At 37.5% G+C, this 18,885-nt stretch overlaps 1 protein-coding gene across 1 annotated transcript in view; it reads left to right on the top strand.

Annotated features, from left to right (window-relative positions):
• Positions 1-16,337, top strand: part of LOC124619358 (ATP-dependent RNA helicase Ddx1) — a 71,535-nt gene extending 55,198 nt beyond the window's left edge. The window contains exons 8-14 of the mRNA XM_047145678.1: positions 26-265; positions 381-567; positions 652-792; positions 3,119-3,289; positions 3,383-3,600; positions 4,803-4,923; positions 15,802-16,337. Coding sequence (XP_047001634.1) covers positions 26-265; positions 381-567; positions 652-792; positions 3,119-3,289; positions 3,383-3,600; positions 4,803-4,923; positions 15,802-15,926 — 1,203 coding nt within the window. The 3' untranslated portion in view covers positions 15,927-16,337. The remainder of the gene's footprint in view (positions 1-25; positions 266-380; positions 568-651; positions 793-3,118; positions 3,290-3,382; positions 3,601-4,802; positions 4,924-15,801) is intronic.
• The last annotated feature ends 2,548 nt before the right edge of the window (positions 16,338-18,885 follow it).

The following is an 18,885-nucleotide window of genomic DNA, read 5'->3' as shown; positions in this document are numbered from 1 at the left end:
TCTTAATATTTTAATATCACAACAGGTTGACATAGTTGTGGGAACACCAGGCCGCTTGGAGGATCTGATATCTGCTGGTCATCTCTCTCTCACTCAGTGCAGATTTTTTGTTTTGGATGAAGCTGATGGTCTTCTCAAACAGGGCTACACTGAACTCATCGACAGATTACATCGTCAGATCCCAAAAATTACATCTGATGGCCGAAGACTGCAGATGATTGTCTGTTCAGCTACTCTACATGCTTTTGAAGTGAAAAAAATGGCAGTAAGTTTCATTTATGTGTTTGACACTAATAAGAAAAATGGGTTTGATGGTTTTCAAATTGTGAAAAATATCTGGTTCCAAGAGATAAGGAAAAACTAATGTAATGTTTACATAGGAACGTCTCATGCATTTTCCCACATGGGTTGACTTGAAAGGTGAAGATGCTGTTCCTGAAACCGTACACCATGTTGTGGTAATGGTAGACCCCCAGAAGGACTCAAATTGGCACAATCTACGTCGCCATATTCAAACTGATGGTGTCCATGCGAGAGACAATGTTCGGCCAGGAAATAACACTGCAGGTTAAATTATAGCATAAATTCATCTTTAACACTCATCAGTTTTCTCTTAATGAGCATGCACTTATTTAAACTTTTTTGTTTTAGAAACACTTTCTGAAGCCGTCAAGATGCTGAAAGGTGAATACTGTATGCGTGCAATCAATGAACACAAAATGGATCGGGCAATAATATTTTGTAGAACAAAGCTGGACTGTGACAACCTGGAGAAATACATGAACCAATTGGGTGAGTTTTGACTTAAGTAATAGCTAAAACGATGATGTGACAGAGATACGTCAATAAAAGAATGCAGTGTGTTATTGCCTTTAAAATATTAGCAGTTTATACATTCACACTCGAGCATTTGTTTGTTTGTGAAATTGTTATAGTTTGGAGCATTCTTTCTTTGGCCAACAATATCACATTTCAAAGATGAGATGAATAGTTCATTATTGGCATTTTGTTTATTGAGACATACTTCATTTTTTGATAAAAGCTATCTATTTGTCACAGAAGGATTCTTTCCATCAAGGAGCAACTTTTTTTCAGAATTTTATCCCATAACCTTAGCTCTGCCAGTTTTTTGTGCACATGAAAAATGTTGGAAATCCATGCTGGCATTATGGGACTCACCTTCATATTATCATTACAGCCACTTACATATAATGGGTATTTCCCCAAAAAACAGAAATTGCTAGCAGTAATGTCTATTTGTAGTAACAGAAAAGCGTGAGTAACATCTAGTTACAAAATTAGGTAAAGTATGCTAGAATACAAACCAATTTATCTGATAAGTGGCTGTTAGCAACTTGTCAATTTTACTTGCATGGTGGCTTATCTATAGACTGTTATTTTTAATCATAAAACTAGAGTTCAACAAGAAAAACTATACTTCTGAAAACATCAGTTCCCTTTGGTCTCACCATCCTTCCCTAGGTCTCTTCTGAAGAAAAGACAGCCACACACAACCTGAAAACAGATCCAGACTTCATCATTCTCCCTGAAGACAAAGGCTCCACCTCTGCTGTGATGAGTCACACTGATTGACTCAAGGCCTCTACCAGGGGCCTGCCTACAAGCTTGGTCAAAGTGATCCCATCCTGGAAAACCAACATAACCTCTAATCCCTGCTGAAATCCATAGGCCTTCCCAGAAGCACCCACCTGAGTCAATCTCCCTCCTCACCCCAACATCACCCCATACACCCATCTTTTACGTGCTCCTCAAAAATGCACAGCCCAACAATCCTGGACACAACATTGTAGATGGCTATTACACTCCCACTGAAAGAATTTCCGCTCTTGTTGACCACCGTTGCCACTCCTTTACCTCGTGGATCCCTACTCATCACTGTTGATGCCACCTCCCTATACACAAACTCTGAACCCAACACCTCATTTTTATACACATTATCAACTGTATCCTGACCCACAACTACTTTTCCTTCAAAAGGAAGTTTCACAAATAAATATGCGCCACAGCCAAGAATGTGTGCATTGCACCATTCTATGTCAACTTGTTTACGGGCCATCTAGAGGAAACCTTCCTGGCTTCCCAAGACTCCCAGCCTCTAGTATGGTTTAGTCTCATTGATGGTATCTTCATGATCTGGACTCATGGCCAAGACATCCTATCCACATTCCTTCACAACCTCAACACCTTTTCTCCTTTCTGCTTCACTTGGTCCTGTTCTACTGAGTGCACCAATGGATGTTGACCTCCATCTCGTTGATGGCTCCATTCCCACCTCTGTCCACATTAAACGCACTAACAGTACCTGCACTGAGACAGCTGCCATCCCTTCTACACCAAAAAGTCTCTCCCTTACAGCCTAGCTGCTGTTGATAACAAATTTGCAGTGATGAGAATTTACTTGCCCAGTTTACTGAAGGCTGCACAAAGATCTTCACAGACAGCTAATACCCCTCAAATCTAGTCCAGAAACAATTTCCTGTGCCATATCCTCACACAACCCCAATCCTCCCACCACTTGCAAGAATCTGCCACAAAGAAGCACCCTCTTGTCACCAACTATCACCCTGGACTGAAACAGCTGAACCATATACTTTGCCAGTGTTTTCTCTCTCATCCTGCCCTGAAATGAGGAACATCCTACCCAAGATCATGCCCACCCCTCCCAAACTAGCATTCTGTCACCCACCTATCCTACACAATATCCTGGTGCATCCCTACACCACACTCACTCCCAACCTCTTGTCACAGGGGTTCCTTCCTCATCCTTCCATAATCGAATGAGACTGATGACCTTGCTGTTTGGTCTCTTACCCCGAATCAATCCAATCCAGTGCCAAATGTTGGGAAAGGTGGGACTGGCCGCCAGTGCAGTTTAACAATTTAAAGGCATTTCTAAAGCTGCTATCATGATAAAATTCACACACAACATAGATTAAACTGTGTAGATCAAGAAAATAATATTTTTGAAAAATAGATTTTTTTGGACCAAAATCCATTACATCCCCCCTTAAACAAGATCGTCCTTCTTCCTTGTATCTGACAGTCTGATTTCAGCTTAATGAATGTGAACTTCACATAACCTCTGTATATGTTGTAGGTGGTGGTCCTCACAACCGGGGCAATCCATATTCTTGTGTTTGTCTACATGGAGACCGTAAACCTGCAGAGAGAAAGAGCAACCTTGAAAAATTCAAACGCCAAGAAGTGAAGTTTCTTATTTGTACAGATGTAGCAGCAAGAGGTTTAGATATTTCTGGACTACCATTTAGTAAGTACTGATTTTTTTATTACAATTTGTTAAATTATCATTGGATTTCGTTCATGAAAAACTAATTTTATACAAATGTTTTTGTATGACCAGTGATCAATGTCACATTGCCCGATGAAAAGTCCAATTATGTACATCGCATCGGTAGAGTTGGACGAGCGGAAAGGATGGGTCTAGCAATTTCACTTGTGTCATCTGTGCCAGAAAAAGTGTGGTATCATGGCGAATGGTGTCCTAGTCGAGGGCGGAATTGTCACAACACTAGATTGACTGATGAAGGAGGCTGCTGCATTTGGTACAATGAACCACAGGTATTCTAAACACATTTTTTGCAGAATGTGTATTGTAATAACAATTGCAATTTACCACTGTTTGAAAAGCTCACAGAAATGCAACTTGATATGGAAGTCAAAGGCAGATGATAAATTTCACCAAGTTTACTACTGTAAAATGTTTCATTACACACATTTTGAGTGTTTTCCGAAAGTGAAAAGATTAGCAGAAGATGGAGGAGAAAGACAATTATTTTTTTCTATAGGATTGTTTATGATCAAAACTGCTAGCATTGTTTTGTTTGCATGTGACTGTGTCACCATGCTAATTCTTGTCAGTATTTACATTCCTTGGGAAACGAAACTGCTGGTGAAAGTTATTTAAAAGTAACAGTGTAGTTTTTTCCTTATAGTTCTTTGGTATTGGCTTATGTGTGCTTCCAAATTGTTAGTATAGTTATTCTTATGATTTTCTGATAATATTGTATGGGAGTAAAAACATTATTTTTTTTTAAAGTTTGATAGGCACTGTTAAGTTGTTAAAGAGTTCTATATATTTTGCAGATAATAAGTTTCCAGATGCTTACATCCAGATATGTACCTGTCCTGCACAGAAGCCCCACATCTTTAAATTGGAGTAACGTTTTGTTAATGCCCCTGCAAAACAAGACTTTGTATTTGGAAAGGAAGATAATGAAAATAATGTTGTGGAGTAGGAGTCCTATTGCACTATGTGTTTCCTTTCTGGAATATACAGGCTTAAAATTGGACAAACAAAAAGTAAAAGCTAGTTCTGAATGTTTCCATTGTACTGATTTTTAGTATATTCTATATAGTTTTATCAGTAGGAAGAGAGAAGTTTTCTTCTAAAAACTTGCTAAAACCCACAAAGAGAAAGAAAGGGTGGCTAGTTCTTAATTTTAGAAGGTGTAACTCCTCGAAACAGTTGAGATAGGAAATTACATTGCTTGCTATGCGAACCATATATTCCACCTGCAGAGAGAGGAGGGTTTTTTTGGAGGGGGGGGGGGGGGGGGGGGAGTGAATGGAGGGAACAAACATTTGGCTCCAGAAAATAAAAATAGGAGTAGTATTTTGAGTTACAGAATTTCTGTCTATAGTACTGAGAGTTGCACCTCCTTCGGGAAATTTTGGTTAACCTGTCAATCTCTATAATTTAAAATTTTCTCCCCAGTTGAATTTGTCACTTTATACGTATTTATTAATTAACCTATTTACAGTACTTGGCAGACATAGAAGACCATCTGAATGTGACTATCCAGCAAGTTGAACCCGATTTAAAAGTTCCTGTTGATGAATTTGATGGGAAGGTTGTTTATGGTCAGAAGAGGCAGAATGTTGGTGAGTGTGGAGATTAAAGTCTACACAATACAAACTTTTAATGTTCTAAGAAGCTTTTATAGATATTGAGTATTTCTCAGGTAAAAATGCTTTTTACAGTTGTAATTTATGGCCTACAACAACATGTTTAGTTTCCAAGATAGGGCACATTAAATATTTGAATGAATTTCAAAATAAAAAATAAATAAATATGGTGGATGAAATAAGTGTTACAGTAGCCACATAAAAACAAGACTGAAAACACTGCTAAGCTTTTGGACAAGTCCTCCTCCAGAGGTAACACAGTGCGCAAAGATGCTCTCTGTGTGTGTGTGTGTGTGTGTGTGTGTGTGTGTGTTTTAGCAAGGCTGTAAGTCTTCAATGTGCCAATACTTCTACTTTTCTTTTTCTCACTTTTTTTTTGTTTCTTGTCTACTAAGATGGGTCATTTTATTTTTTTACTAATTTCAATAATAATCAAATCATCCTCAGACACAGAAATCATTACCATAGAACCCTTGGCCATAAAAAATTATCTCGTTAAAAAAACTTGGTCACTATATTGTCAAAAAAAACAACTACTTTCAGTGCACGTACCCCAAGTACATAAGTTTAAATAAGAAAGAAATAACAGAAAAATTAAGAATATTGAGTTTTAACAGCTGGACAGAACAGTCAGAAAAATGAAAGAACTGATAAAGTGGGGGCAACCACTAAGAAAAATGTATGAGAAATGGAAATACCATATTTACCCGAGTATAAGATGACCCTGAACATGAGACGACCCCCCTTTTTTAAGTCTCCTCGAATTTTTTTGCAAATTCTGAAAAATCAAAATTACCAAGTTTTATTAATGTAAGGGATCTGTCTAGAAATTTAACATTAAACCTATTCTAAATTTATGCCAATTGTCTGTGTTTTGATAATAACAGAAAAAATAAAATAAACAAAAAGAAATTGTTACCTTAATTTCTATCAGTGCCCTTTTTGTTTACTTAGCCTGTCATCTGTGGTATCACTATTTTTAGTCATTATCATCATCCTAATGGGACAGCTGTGAAAGTTGTATCTCCGTTGTCGTAAATATGTGGCTGTTTCTTTCGAATATGGGAGATTTCTGAAGTTGATGTAACTGCGGGACCCGAGAACATAGCCTTTTTTTCTGAACACACAGTGGATTTCACCTCTACGCTGATGTGGCATTCCTTCTTAGCATTAGAAGTACGTGTTTCTGTAGTATCACATGTCAGTACCATCCCACAGGTGTCGAAGTTGGCAGTGGAATTAATAGTTTCCGCCAGACGCCAGTAGTGGTCGTGTGGGATCCTGCGGACCCAATGGAGCACACCTGCTGACCCACACCTCCAGCGACTCGGTATCATGAGTGCCATCTGCGCCGCAATATAGGACGGCCGGCAGCGCTAGACATCCCACGGTCCCTATCTAGACGTTGCGGGCTTTCACAATAACTACGCACCCTCCGACTCAGAGTTTCAGTATCAGGAGTTTTGGTGGTTTTGTTGTCTAGGGGCTGGGATACGTAGTTGCCACATTACAGGACAAATACTGCCGAGTCTACAGTATACGATAAGAATACACACATGAATCGAATTATCGAAGGTTTCTGTCACTTGGCAATTGTGAAATATGAATGTAACATATGAATTTATAAATTAAAGATTTCAATTAAATAAAATCTTGCAGTACTATCTTAACAGCTTTAAATGATGAGTACGATAGTAGAAGTACTTTTGAGAATGCGGTATATTTCTGCAAAACACTTATTGGTGTCGATGGTCCAGCAATTAAATAAAATATAAGTTGAATAACAGGGAAACAATAGAGTTGTGCAGCACACAATTAGTTATGAACAACACAGCTCGCTTGATATTCGCTTCTAAACGCACACTACATCTTCACTGTAGAAGCCACGGAAATCTCACAAGTGCACAAGTCGGCACTCCAAAGTATTTCTATCTGCCGCGACCACATGCAAACTGCTCCACTGTCCAAGTCTTTCCACCGACTGTGCATCCATCGCGCTATACTGTCCGCGTCCAGCACTCACTCCCGTGTCCTCTCCGGAAACGATACTCCTCCCCCAACCTCCATACATCTCTCTTAGTAATGAGTGCTGTGATTGGCTACAACGCTTGTGCCATGTCTTCATGCCAACGCACCCACACAAGAATAATGAAACATTTGAAATACTGGATTTACATTTAAATACTTGAAATTAAGTAAATATTCCTACAACTGGACCATAAACACACTCTAACACACATTGTTAAATACATAAACAATTAAATAAACATATATCAAAAGAAAAGAAGCAAATTGTAGGCCAGGAGCCTAATGTCTCTGTGCTTTCTAAAACGCAGTAAATAATTGACCAGTTTCTTCATGAATAGCATATATCAGATATTAACAAAGACATAGATGAATCAATATATTTATAAGCATGCTGCTACCGTTTTTTCGTGTAACTGTGGAGTACTTATGGCCTGATGCGATTGTTAGTAATCGGCCACTTTGACCTCCAATAACTCGTGTACTACTCGAGTTACATGCCTGTAATTCATACTAATTTAGGTTTACACCAATAGCTTTCTAAAGATATAGCAATTGGCAAAATCAGATGAAGCGTTAAGATCTTGGAAATTCGTTGCTGGGTGTTACTTGTATAATTTAGTCAGATACTTAATTTAAAACTAATAAAGATATTTTGAAAATCTGGTTACACCATCAGAATCATCGTGCAAATAGTAGTATTATACATGTCTCTATTTGAGGTACCATATCATATTTCATCTGCCTACTATTAATTTCTATACGAACCGTGAAATGTCTGCCATGATGGTTTCACAAAGTCCACCATCTTTGGCGCTTTCGGCATACAAATCTCTTTCTTTGACACAGCGTCACTAAGGAACTCCCAGCCACGTGCTCGACCTGGACCATGCGCTGGGGCTACCCCTCTCGTCCGGCTAATGTTCGGCAGCACATGTTTGCTGCCAGGCCTTGGCTTTGATGGGCGTCCTGTGCGGCTGCCCAACCTCCAAACATATAATATTTCCAGGGCACCACAACTCGCCCGTTACCTCACAACGTCAGTGTCTTTTGTAGACATTTATGCTACTGTTGAGTATGTGTCCAGTTTTGAAGTTAGTTCAGTACCAAGTGCAAATGCATTCAAGCAAATTGCAGCTCAAATATGGTAAATATAAATAAAAAGTCAAAGTATGCAGTATACATTCCCAAGGTAGGCTGGAGGACAAAATTTCTGCCTGCTCAATACTTCCTCTCTGCACTCATTGTAATTCTCAGCCAAGCTGAGTCACTGTCTCCCTCCAACTTTCGTAGTGTTGCGCTCGAGCAACAATGAAACATGGACAACAATATCTTCTAGGGTGCACATCACATGTCCAAACAGAAAGATCACAGTCACTATGCAGTCCAATTATCGATCTGTCACTCGTCCTGCGATCAAGTAACATCTGTCCATACTATCTCCACAGCAGGTCTTTAATTTACTCTCATGACAATAGTTTAATATGATTTGTTTCATTTGTTATACACTTCATTCTGGATTAATTTTTCTTCTCATTTTATCTGAATGTCATCATCTTGTTCTAAAACTGATTAAAAGCTGGTAATTATTTTCCCCAGTGTTCCAAAATATATAGCAATCGAATTTGTCATTTGCAAGCCACTTGCTAAATTGTTAATTTTTCATAGCCAAATAAAACATTGACTTCAGTTCAGAATGAAGTAATAGTATTTCAAGGACAAGATTTTCACCTTTGAAAGTTGCCTTCACTTAAAAACCAACATAAGTCTACGTATACAGTAGAGGACATTTATTGCAGTACAGATACAACAAAAGTTTGTTAGTTTACAGAATTTAATGTTGTTTTCTCCTGTGTTTCAGAAAATTTTCAGGTTTTAAGCAGAGCATTATAGTGTTGTAGTTGTTAGCTTACAGTTTCTCACATATCCCTTGCACTAACGCTGCGAATCAAATATTACGTGATTGTTTCAGCAAGTTCGAAATTGTATCAAGCACTTGGCATATGGAAAATCTTGAGCCTATCAAATGCAAGTATTGTTTGATGTGCCCTACCCGTCAAGATTGTTAAAAATAAATTTGTACGAAACCTCAATAACCAAAGCTTCATATGTAAATGTGAGACATTTCCTAGATTAATATGTTAAATAATGTATAAACATTGACCTTGGCAACAATAGTTAAATCTGCGAATGTAAGACAACCCTGTATTTTTCGAATGTTAAATCTGGAAAAAGCCTGTCTTATAATAGAGTAAATATCGTAATTCAACAAGGTACAGAAGACCTCTTTGAAAATAATCCATAGAGAGAAAAAAACAGGTTACAGAAACATGTCCAAGGAGATAGAAAAGAACTTCAACAAAAACACCACACACAATTTTTACTGAATATTCAGAGAAAATATGACAGGGCATCAACCACCGGGCTAATGCTTCAAAAAACAAGACAGAGCACTGGAGACAAAGATGAGAAAAAACTGTGAAATATTAGCACGGTAGTCTGACGTACCCAAAATCATTGAAAAATAATAAAGGACCTGGAGAAGACTGATTGGTTTTAGGAATTTGGAAATTAAATCATGAAAAAATCACACCCAAAGTACATAGAATCATTGGAAACATGTGGAAAATAGAAAAGTTAGCAGGAGAATTGAATTCGGCCCTAATACATCCCTTCCACAAGATAGGAGACAAAATGCCGTAATAAGTGCAGAGGAATTTCACTAATAGCTGTCGCTAACAAAATTTTATACGAAGCCTTGTTAAATTGGCTAGAGCCTCAGATAGATTCACAGGTAGGAGAACACCAAGGAGGCTTCAAGAAGGGGTCGTCATGCAGTGAACAGATCTGGTGTAGATAAACACTCCTCCACACACTGGAAGAAGTGAATGGACAAGAAGGCCAGAAAGCTAATTCAGGAAACATTAACAAATACATCATCTGAAGTGAAGTTCATGAGAGGCGTCTCGGAACCATTCAAAATAGAGACATATGTAAGAGACAGAGATGACCTGTCACCCATTGTATTTAACTCGCTCTTAGAGAAAATAATCAGGACATGTGACAAAGGAGTCAATGGGGTAAAGATGGGGAGAGACAATGATAGAACCATCAGCATAAAATGTCTGGTTTTTGCTGATGCTCCATCAGTGCCAAATTAAGACACTACTGTAGTCTTATCAGAGGCCTTATATGCCTCAGAAACAGCAATAATCAAGGAAATAATGAAAGTCAAGGAGACAATAACGAGGGGTAAAATACTGAGAAAGATCTATGGGCTGTTTCAGAAAGGGGTCTTGCTAGAGAGACTGTACAAATAGACAGACTGTTATAAGCATCAGGAAAAGAAGGGCATAAAGTGCTAGACACATACATAGGATGAACAAAGGCAAACTGACCAAGAAGTTTTCTTTAATATAGTAATGACCAATGCAGTGAAGTCCAACTGGGTAAAGAAAATTTTGGAAACCTTCAAAAAATTAAATATCTCCCCAGAAGACATGAAAGGCAGGTAAAACACAGAGAAAACTCTGAAAAGGTAATGTTGAGCAAATTGTGACATTACTGCTGGGAATGTGAGTAAATATAATTACTTAAAACTGCTAACCATTAATGCTCACTTTGACATCTCATTGAGTAGTCTCATCAGAAATAAATAATAAAAAACTTCCCTCCACCAGGTACAGAACACGATGTGCTTGTACCGAAAATTTAAACTGAAACTATAAGAATTAAAGTGCCAATAAAGTTCTTTGGTGATGTAAACTCGCTGGGAGAATTTAACACTCAACTTTTAGATCTTCGTATCTGCTTTGCTGCTAATGTCCTGTTGTCCGTAATACTGTGTTATAAGAAAATGTAACAATCTTGCCACACCGTGGAAATCATCAAAGACTACATCTCCACACTCTGAAAGCGACAGTGATGTTGCACATCAATTTATACTTATAGTAGCAATTAGTAGTGTTGTTTAAGACTCACATTTACAAAATTACAATAGAAAATTAATACACAGAGATGAACTGCGGACAGTGTAATTTAGGTACATTATTTCCTGATGAGTATGTATAGGTAGTTGGTGAAATGAACAATTTAGAAGTTTGTAACAAGGTAATGTGTGGAAATTAACAATGCTAATTACATTTGATTAATTTATTAGCAAAATATAACTTGTCATTTTCCTAATATAAATTGGAGTTAAAAATTAATTCATTTAATAGAAGCCATACATTCAAAAAGATTGCTAGAACTGAAGATCAGTATATGTTTATAGTTGTAATAAATGACTGTGTGACCTTTCTTTAATTACAAAGTTGCAAGTATTTTACCTTGCTTGACCTATTAGACTGCAGACTTTGATGAAATAATGCATACAATGTGAACAGGTTATGAAGCAAATATAAATTCTAGTGAACATTGGTAGTTACCAGGTTTTCACCAGAGAACATACATGGCTCTGAATGGGTCCTCTATAAATTACATTCAATAAAAAATTTAACAAGACATCCATACCAGCATTTTTACTCTTCAGTAATTTCCATAACCAAAGCCCCCCTGGTTGATACCTGTATGCTTTGTCCTTTAAAATACCATTGAGCAATACTGCCCTGAAATCAGATAGTCTTATAAGCCAGTCATGTTGAATTTCAACACTAAACAGGGCTCTCACTGTCTCAAATCTTGCCTATATACAGCCCTGTAGAGCTAAATGTGTCAGCAAAACAATCAGTATACCCTGTTGCCACCAACTGAACCTTAGATTAAACCACTTCATTGTTTGCATTTAATTTTGTAGCAAAAACCACCAATTTTGCGTTACATTATTTGTTTTAGTTTAAACTAGTTCTCATGTTTTTTTCTTTAGAGCATCATTTCTTCCTCCAGTCTTCCGTTTCCTGACTACACCTCATGTTTATGATTCCTTGGTGCCTCACAAGAGAGTGTCATTCATGGTTGATGGGCAGAATTTTAACAGTAACATAATGGCTTCTTTAAACCTTTCCATTCAGGTAAATTGTAGCTTCCTTTTTCTTCATTTCTTGCTTCCATATTGCTCTCAACTCGTTCCTCAACGTCACACAAATGGTTGCTAATCCTTTTGTCATTTACAGCCACATCTCAGTTCATACAATCCCATTGACAGTCCTCTGCAAAAGACAGTTTCGTCGACATTTTATTATCAATACACCTTTTTTGAGGAAAATAAACATAGTATCCACAATCATCATAGCCAACAATCACATATTGTTTGGAAAATATACTGTCAATCTTCTTAAATTCTTCTGTGGGAATGCAAGCATTGCATCCCATTCTAAATATCATCAGATCATCGAAATAACCTTCTTTATTGAAACATTTCAAGTAGAGTTTTAATTTTCGTGGGACCAGTTTGATTGAGTGTATGTTGTAGCCAAAATTGCCTTACCTCACAATGATTTTCATAGGTATGTGACAGAGCAGAGCCAAGAATGTGCTATCTCACAAAGAATTCAATTTTCCCACGCAGCAACTCTATTCTGTTGAGGAGCGTATGATGCAGTAATTGAATGTTTCAGTCCAATTGAATCAGCAAACTTACTTACTTCTTTATTACAGAACTACTCGCCTCCGTTTGTACATAATTCTTTAAGAGTAACACCAGCCTGAGTCATCCTCATTTCCATGAGTAGTGATTCATCAATTCCATGTGTTGCAAAAGGAATGTCACTCTGAAACTGGAAAAGTCATCCTTAGAAACAATAAAGTATCGATGACCCTCCAAATGATTTTCTTCCTTTGGTCTGCAAACACCTGCATGAACTAATTCTTCAGTTCAGTGGGATTCTGCACTCTTCCACCAAACGCCAGCCAATAATGTTTACAGTAGACGCATCTCTCTCAAAATCTGTCTCTGTACTGCAATGCTTCAAAAACTATCACATACAGCATTTATGTTGATAACACTTTCTTTCATGCCATCTCTGCAAAATATCATCAGTTTCAGCGACAATACAAGACTTTCTTTGATGAAAAACTTTCACAGCTTAACAATAAAGCTTGTTTTCACCGGTGGATGTAGCAACAGCAGTTGCAATATGGTTTTTGAAAAATATTCACAATTTGCCATCTTCAGTTACCTTATTTATTTAATTTTGTACAGTTTTCCTAATAGAAGATTAGTTACAGATCCATATTGGCAAAATCTAACATTTTCAAAATATCACTGTTCATTTCTGTCCATTGAATCAACATCAGCACGTAAATCAATACATGTGTACATCAATTCAAGCTGTACCAAATGCTCAATGTGTACACCTTTCTTGGCACTATCCAGCTTCATTGAAATTTTGGATGGTTCATACGTAGTGTACAAATCATGTGATGTGTCACACCACTGTCAATGTACCACTTGCCATAGATCAGTTTGTTCATATCTATAGAAAAATTCTCTCACACCAGCAACATTTTGGAGAACAAGCTCAAGCACCAGCACAGCTCTGGCCACATCACTGTTTTCTAAAGGCTACACCCGAATATAGCTAGGGCCACAATTTTCTCAACACACAAATCACCCATCACTCGAAAACTGGACCCATGTCATATAAGAACAACGTACGGACATCTCACTACCTGCCCCTTGACAGGTGCTGCCTTTTGTTGTCAGTTTCTACAATTATCTTCAATGAAGTATTAGTTAACGTAACAGCGAATGGCCAAGTGACTGACATAATTTCATTCATTTACTTGTTAGGTTTCACAGTGACTGTAATTCTGTTCTAAATACAAGGGGTATTCGGTAACTTCAGATTGTCCGTGAAATGGAAACCACTATAAAACTCAATTTTTTTCTATTCACAACAGTTAGCTACAACTTCCAGCTATTATCTACAAAATCACCACTCCGACTTAGGTTGTACCAACTTCCCAATGCACTTGTCATAGACAGCAGCCGCCAGTGCTTTCCGCCAATTCTCTATGCTGGTCTACAGCTCATTGTTAATCCCAAAATATTCTCTTCATAGCCAGCGGCTGATGTGAGCAGAGATGAAATTCAGAAGGAGCAAATTATGGGCTGTATTTTGCGTGATCAAACACTTCCTGTTGAGAATGTTGCAGGAGCATCTCCGTTGCCCCTGCAGGATGTGATTGAGAATGGTTTTGGAGAAGGAAATGCATGATAGTTGTGTTAAGTGGGCTGCATAGCTTCAGATTAAATTTCTCACCAGGCCCTCGTACTTGGCAGGAGAGCCTATTTTCTAGGCATCTTTACGTGCTCATTGTGTACTCAGAACTCTAAAGAGCGACATGACACTATCGACAGTTGTACTAGAGACACTGCCCAACACATCTGTGCAAAGCTGCACTGGATTTTTCACAGTGGTTTCTATTTCATGACTGATTGGGAAGTACTTTCCGAATAACCCTTTTATTTCACATTTGTTTAGTGAGCAAGAAAGTTTGTAAATTCAAAAGGAAAAAATTCTGCAGTAACTTATCTTGCACCTATGTGGTAGGATAATTATACTTTTTATCATAATCATTTTAAAATTTGTGATGTATAAAAGAACTAGAGCAAATATGAAAAATAAATCTGGAAACTTTGTCCTTTTTTAGTATGTATTACTCTTCCAAATATGTCAATTACACATGTGCCAGTAACACTTTAAATAATGGCATAAATGGCCAGTATTCTTGGCCTGATATTCCTTTATGTGACCAGTCTTCAAAGCGTTAAAACTCCCTTCTCAATTTTTTAACCTCTTGCTGTTGTTAAACAAGTTGGTAACATAGATCAGTTTTTTATTTTGTCTGCGCTAGTACATTCATTTGATTTATGGTCTTACATTTTAAACAAACCGAACGTGTTTCATACTGTTTTGATAAGTGCCCTACTTTGCCAAATGAAAACCATTTTCTCTCTTCATTCTTTTATAATGAAATGTCTTTGTTATATCTGCTTTAGATGAAGCTTGATCACATCTTATTGCTATTTGTTATACTTTACTTTTGACATCATTGTTCTAGCAACACTTTCATCAACATAATGTTAAACAAAGGTCATCATTGTTGATTGGATTGTCTAACGAAGTTAACTTTGTTTCATCAAATGTGATTAGATGGCCTCATATACCACCAGATGCTTCCCACATATTGTTGAGACACCTTTGTGTTCAATCAGATCAATGTTTCAGCTGAGCAAACTTAATAAATCTTCTCCAGCTTGTCTTAAATACTTTTGGTAGTCTTGCAGTTCGCAACATGAAGTAAAGGCTTGGTGTCAAGCAGTAGAATTAGCTATTTCCTTGCTTTGGCATTAGCCTTCATCCATTTAGCAAGATTACTTGTGTAATTTTGCCTGTTTCCTGCTGTCTTGATGAGCTACCCATTTACAACATCAAAGATTTCGTCACACTGTAAAGTAGTTCTCATTAAGATTCTCTAGGTTCCCCAATTTTCTTCTCCAGTTAGTGTTCAATTCACTGCCTTTTGTCACCCATTGTGTCATCTCTTGCAGTTATTGTCAAAATTGGCTACCACTGTCACACTTCATATAAACTTTACCACTGACTCTTTTACGATGTTGATCAAACATTAAATGCCAATTTAAAATAAAGCATCTATTTAAAATATCACAAAATTACAACAATCCTAGAAGAATATGTCAAAATGAGAATCACTATCATTCTGATGTGAACTCGAGAAGTTTCTGTAGTTGTGCAAGTGACAAACTTCAAAGATAAATAATTCTTTCACAGATTGACTGACATAATTATTTCATTGGTTTAACTTTAGAGCCTTCTTATCTTAACATTGTTTTCTTTATTTAACAGATATGTTTCACTTTTACAGGTTCATCATATGAGAATCACGTAGCACAAATGGCACCTTCTGTGAAGGAGCTAGCACAGCTGGAAAGCAAGGCACAGCTCATATATCTTAAACGACAATACATAAAGGAGGGCCGTGCTTGGTAACTTGACATCTAATAAATGTTCAAAAAGATGCCACATTAATTCAGAATGACTGTGTAGGTCCTTTACAGTGGGGCAGCTTACAACATGAAGTAGCTGCAGTGTATCTCATAATATTAATTTCTGTAAACATCTTATTTATAGCTGTGTTTCTGAGATTGTCAGTCTTGAATTAGACTTTCAGAATTGACTGGACAAGGAAATTCAAGTTTATGGCAGTGGTAACATTCTGATGATTCACTACAGATGAGACTTAACTTGATTGCTGTTCTCCAATAACAAAAATAAAATAAATGTAAAAATTTGCTCATTAAATATTTATATGTTGAACTCAATTTAATTGCCTTTGGAAGCTTGTGATATTACTGATGTTGCTTGATTAAATCTATAGTGTTTTGAATTGTGAGAAAATCACACCTCTGTGCTATCTTACATGCATTAGTATACCCTCAAAGTAATAATACTAATTGTTTACTCTTCATGAACTGACTGACAGGAGTAGCTGTTTAGATAGAAGTTGGATGACAGTGTGTGACTGTGGACTGATATTAAGTTGGTTCCGAATGCTACCGATGATAGCTTTCAACACATTGTGTATTGTAGACACATTGTTCCTATGTTAGTTGACCTGTGATTTTCATCATGACAATGGACATCTACATCCCAGCATTTAAAATTAATAATATAGTCTCATTTATGAGTATACAGATGCACTGAGCACAGTGTTGTCTACTAGCTAAGGCTAACAAGGTTGGCTGCACCAAGAAAACAGTTGGTACAAACGAATACATTCGACTTCTATCAAAACAGCTACATCAACGAACCACCACACAGACAGTCTTGAAGTGAGCAATTACCAAGGAAGAATTGTATTTTTTGTCACACTGAATCACATTTGTATTATTTGTTCATGGAGTTTGCTGTGATATCATCATTTTATTTCTTAATGCAGCGGCATCTTCTGCATCAGGCTTTCTGAAACCTTCATGTTCTTATACAGAGAATGAAATCTCTTATCGAGGGGACATCAAAGTTACTGTGCTGCTGCTGCTACTTAATCATCAAAATTTTCATTGTTTTTGTTAAATCGGCAAACAGTTTGGAAGATTTGATAATACATCTTATGTAAAATTCTGTTTGATCAGCTGAGGATTCTGTGAACCCAAAGCGTACTTCAGACTGCCATTACTGTCCTCCACTTTTAAATAATAGTAAATATAAATATACTAGATTGAACCAAAGGATGTGGTCTGTAAAAAGAAAGACACAGTTCTTTTTTGCAACCATAATGACCTTTTATTATCAGTTAACAAGCATGCCACTCAAAAAAGAAAACACACACACACAATCTCTCTCTCTCTCTCTCTCTCTCTCTCTCTCTCTCTCTCTCTCTCTCTCTCTGCAACCACATGCTCGCAGAAATCTCGGTGTACTACTGTATTCTGTCAACTATGCTGCACCTTAATTTGAAGCAATTAAAAAAAAAGTCTCCCTCCTCCTCCTCCTCCTCCTCCTCTTCGTCGTCATAGTTGTCCTCTTCATAAACAAGATGGTCTTCACTGCCACCGAGAGCATTACTTACGCTGCACTTCTTGAAAGATTTGACAGTAATGTCTTCTCTCACTCTAGACTGCAACAGTTTTATCCACTCACGCACTTGATTGTAGGTCATTTGAAAGCTCTCTTCGGTGTGAATTCATGTTGGGTTTCATCTGTCGTCCATTTGTTAGATTTGTCTCTCATATGCACTTTAAATGGTTTGTTTATCAAGACATCAAGAGATTGCAATCGTGAACTAAGTCCCTGAAATAACAGCATGCTCTATATTTCCCAGTCTCAATTTCTCTTTCACAGAATTTTTCAAATGACTACTGAACTGATCCAGCACAAGAAGAGAACTCTTCTTCAATACAGCACTTTGCTTCTCTCCCCCTCTATGTTAATCCTAATTTCATACCAGCCTCATCCATCCCACTCTAGTCATGTAAGTGACCACCACCTGGTGGTTTTTCAGAAGCTTTTGGAATTGCTTTGCACTTGAAAATCATCATTGGATTAAGTTTAGTACTATGAGCACAAATGAGCGTTAGCGCGCACTGCCACGATTGCGTAAGCCGGCCGCGAAGCGAGGTCAACAAGGTCAAGCGATAACGATATATAAAAACAAACTGTTGCATCCTTGAGCCCCCGGTTCTAGATGTACTCTTTGAAATAAAGTTAAAAGTACAGATCAGTTTAGACAAAAAATTTATTTATGAAAATACAAAGTACAGTCACCAACAAACTTTACATATTCACATACACCTTTACCTTTAACCCAAATGAACACTGATTTGTTTACAGATATTCTTCTCTTACTACGAGTATACAAAGACAGTGCAGATGGCGAGGTATGAGCAGATTTACCAAAGTCTTTATTAGCAAGTTCAGCTACATGATAGGTCCGATAGGCAATAATGTCTCTATCAACAAAACTTTCAAATCCACCAACACTAGGTACACCACGTACAACAGCTACTGTGAGCCAACCATTCCCGTGTGAAAATGTATCATTAAGGTCAATACTAAAATTAAGCCTACAGCCACAGAAAACACAAGGTCCGTCGACAAGTGTGGTAGCAGCGACACTCTTGACTGGTATGCGGTTCTTCTTATCACCAGCTATTAGCAAACTCTATGTTCTCGGTGGTTTTATAGACTGTTTGTCTTGCACGTGTGTGACGATTCTCAGTAGGTCACGCGCAATGGCTGGGCTGATGGAAGATGAAGTTCTGCAACTTTTGATGGAGAATGATATTGAGGAAGATGAGTTTTCATTCTCTTCTGGTGATTCTTCAGATGATGAATCTACTGTGCAGGATGCAGTCTCTCCTGACTGGAAGGAATGTGACACTATTTCTATACCTACTGCATTTACATCGAGTATTGCTGAAGGTAGGCTGAAACTCCAAAATCCTGCCAA

Source organism: Schistocerca americana, chromosome 6 (assembly GCF_021461395.2).
Source record: "Schistocerca americana isolate TAMUIC-IGC-003095 chromosome 6, iqSchAmer2.1, whole genome shotgun sequence".
NCBI lineage: Eukaryota > Metazoa > Arthropoda > Insecta > Orthoptera > Acrididae > Schistocerca > Schistocerca americana.
Note: the sequence above shows the minus strand (reverse complement) of the source record. Positions and strands in the feature narration are given on the sequence as shown.